The 2,838-nt window shown below is 43.1% G+C and overlaps 1 protein-coding gene across 1 annotated transcript in view; it reads left to right on the top strand.

The window, feature by feature from the left end:
- The window catches only part of LOC115537652 (B-cell receptor CD22), a 22,506-nt gene extending 20,409 nt beyond the window's left edge, over window positions 1–2,097 (top strand). Inside the window, exons 6-10 of the mRNA XM_030349697.1 lie at window positions 77–337; window positions 523–789; window positions 966–1,226; window positions 1,412–1,678; window positions 1,820–2,097. Of these exons, the coding sequence (XP_030205557.1) occupies window positions 77–337; window positions 523–789; window positions 966–1,226; window positions 1,412–1,678; window positions 1,820–2,097 (1,334 nt within the window). The remainder of the gene's footprint in view (window positions 1–76; window positions 338–522; window positions 790–965; window positions 1,227–1,411; window positions 1,679–1,819) is intronic.
- The last annotated feature ends 741 nt before the right edge of the window (window positions 2,098–2,838 follow it).

Raw genomic sequence — 2,838 nt, 5'->3', positions numbered from 1 at the left:
CACTGGCACCTTACTTAATACTAAACACGGCTTCAAAACTTCAGGAAGAACATTGATGATTTTGTATTCATGACAGACGCTCCAAAGACCCCCTCAGTGACCGTGAGTCCCTCTGGTGAAATAGAGGAGGGCAGTTCAGTGACTCTGAGCTGCAGCAGTGATGCCAACCCAGCAGCTACCTACACCTGGTTCAAGGACAACCAAACTCTGCTCTGGGGACCAAGTCAACCTCATACCTTCCCCTCAGTCCGCCCTGAAGACAGAGGAACGTACCGCTGTCACGCAGAGAACCAATATGGACAACTGAGCTCTAACTCGATATTCATGGATGTCCAGTGTGAGTTAAAATCTGTATAATATGTTTACATAATTTCTATATCTGGTCTTTAAAATGTAGAACTGATATATTCATGTATTACTGCATGCCTGTAATGACACATTTATCATCCTGGCATATCAGTTGCTGCTAAATACGGTTTCATAACTTTAGGATGGACATTGATGATTTTGTATTTATGACAGACGCTCCAAAGACCCCCTCAGTGACCCTGAGTCCCTCTGGTGAAATAGAGGAGGGCAGTTCAGTGACTCTGAGCTGCAGCAGTGATGCCAACCCAGCAGCTACCTACACCTGGTTCAAGGTTAATAGAGGTCGTTCTCCCAGAAAGAAGAACCAGGGACCACAACTCGTCTTTAGCTACATCGTGTCTTCAGAGTCTGGACAGTATCGCTGTGAGGCTCAGAATACGATAGGGAAAAGATATGTTGACAACACTATTGATGTTAAATGTGAGTAAAGAAAATACGCAAAAAAATGAGCTTAAATTTTTCAACATTTATGATTAACCCAAACTTCTCCACTTTGTGATTTTCATTGTCATTAACACTGTCATGAATATAAATGTACATGCTGTTTTTACATGTTTCTTTGTGTCTCAAGTCGTGAGATTTTGTGTTCATAACAGACGCTCCAAAGACCCCCTCAGTGACCGTGAGACCCTCTGGTAAAATAAAGGAGGGCCGTTCAGTGACTCTGAGCTGCAGCAGTGATGCCAACCCAGAAGCTGAGTACACCTGGTTTAAGGACAACCAACCTCTGCTCTGGGGACCAAGTCAACGTCATACCTTCCCCTCAGTCCGCCCTGAAGACAGAGGAACGTACCGCTGTCAAGCAGAGAACCAATATGGACAACTGAGCTCTAACTCGATATTCATGGATGTCCAGTGTGAGTTGAATATCTGTCTAATATGTTTACATAATTTCTATATGTGGTCTTTAAAATGTAGAACTGATATATTCATGTATTACTTCATGCCTGCAATGACACACTTATCATCCTGGCATATCAGTTGCTGCTAAACACGGTTTCGTAACTTTAGGATGGACATTGTTATTTTGTATTCATAACAGACGCTCCAAAGACCCCCTCAGTGACCGTGAGTCCCTCTGGTGAAATAGAGGAGGGCAGTTCAGTGATTCTGAGCTGCAGCAGTGATGCCAACCCAGCAGCTGAGTACACCTGGTTCAAGGTTGATACAGATCGTTCCTCCAGAAAGATGAACCAGGGACCACTACTCGTCTTTAGCTACATTGTGTCTTCAGACTCTGGACAGTATCGCTGTGAGGCTCAGAATACGATAGGGAAAAGATATGTCGACAACACTATTGGTGTTAAATGTGAGTAAAACACAATAGAGAATTGTCTTAACTGTGTTAGCATTAATTATGAACCCAAACTTTGCCACAATGTGATTTTTAATATCATTAATACTGTCATGAATATAAATGCTGTTGTTACATGTTTCTATGTATCTCCAGATGGGCCTAAACACACATTTTTGTCATCAAGTCCCTCTGGTGAAATAGAGGAGGGCAGTTCGGTGACTCTGAGCTGCAGCAGTGATGCCAACCCAGCAGCTGAGTACACCTGGTTCAAGAACAACCAACCTCTGCTCTGGGGACCAAGTCAACCTCATACCTTCCCCTCAGTCCGCCCTGAAGACAGAGGAACGTACCGTTGTCACGCAGGGAACCAATATGGACATTTGAGCTCTAACTCGTTGTTCTTAAATGTTACATGTGAGTTGACAATCTGATTAATATGTAAAAAAATTGGTATATCTTCTCTTTAAATTTAGAGCTGGTATTCATGTATAACTGCTTTCCTGTAAACAACTATGACTCCCTGGCATTGCAGTTCATCCAAAGACCCCCTCAGTGACCGTGAGTCCCTCTGGTGAAATAGAGGAGGGCAGTTCAGTGACTCTGAGCTGCAGCAGTGATGCCAACCCAGCAGCTACCTACACCTGGTTCAGGGAACATGAAGACTCAGTGAAAGCATCAGGACAGAACTACTCCATCACTAATATCACATCTGAGCTTGGAGGAAACTATTACTGCCAAGCACATAATGCAATCGGACATCATAACTCCACATTTTTGATAATTAAAGGTAATTGCCAATTTAAAAGAAACACACACCTTTTACATAGTCAGAGGCACACAGTTAAAAATTGGCCTATTTATGATGCATTTTGCCATCAGTGTTTTTAATCAACTGACTATGTTCCAGTGACATCACCATCATCATCATCATCCTCATCATCATCCTCATCATCACATCCAGCAATGGTAGCTGTAACAACCATTGTTGTCCTACTGGCCACCATACTCCTCCTCGTCTTACTCTGGATGAGGTGAGATATTGTCTCTCTCTTTCTCGTTTCACATTCCTTTATTTGTCCTGTTGCTTCTTCACCTCTCTGTTCTCTTATCCAGAAGAAAGAGGGTCTACAGTAAAGCAGGTGGACAGAGAGGAAGGCCAGATACCGTAGAGG

The sequence above is a fragment of the Gadus morhua genome, chromosome 23, assembly GCF_902167405.1.
Source record: "Gadus morhua chromosome 23, gadMor3.0, whole genome shotgun sequence".
NCBI lineage: Eukaryota > Metazoa > Chordata > Actinopteri > Gadiformes > Gadidae > Gadus > Gadus morhua.
This window is presented reverse-complemented; position numbering and strand designations above follow the sequence as displayed.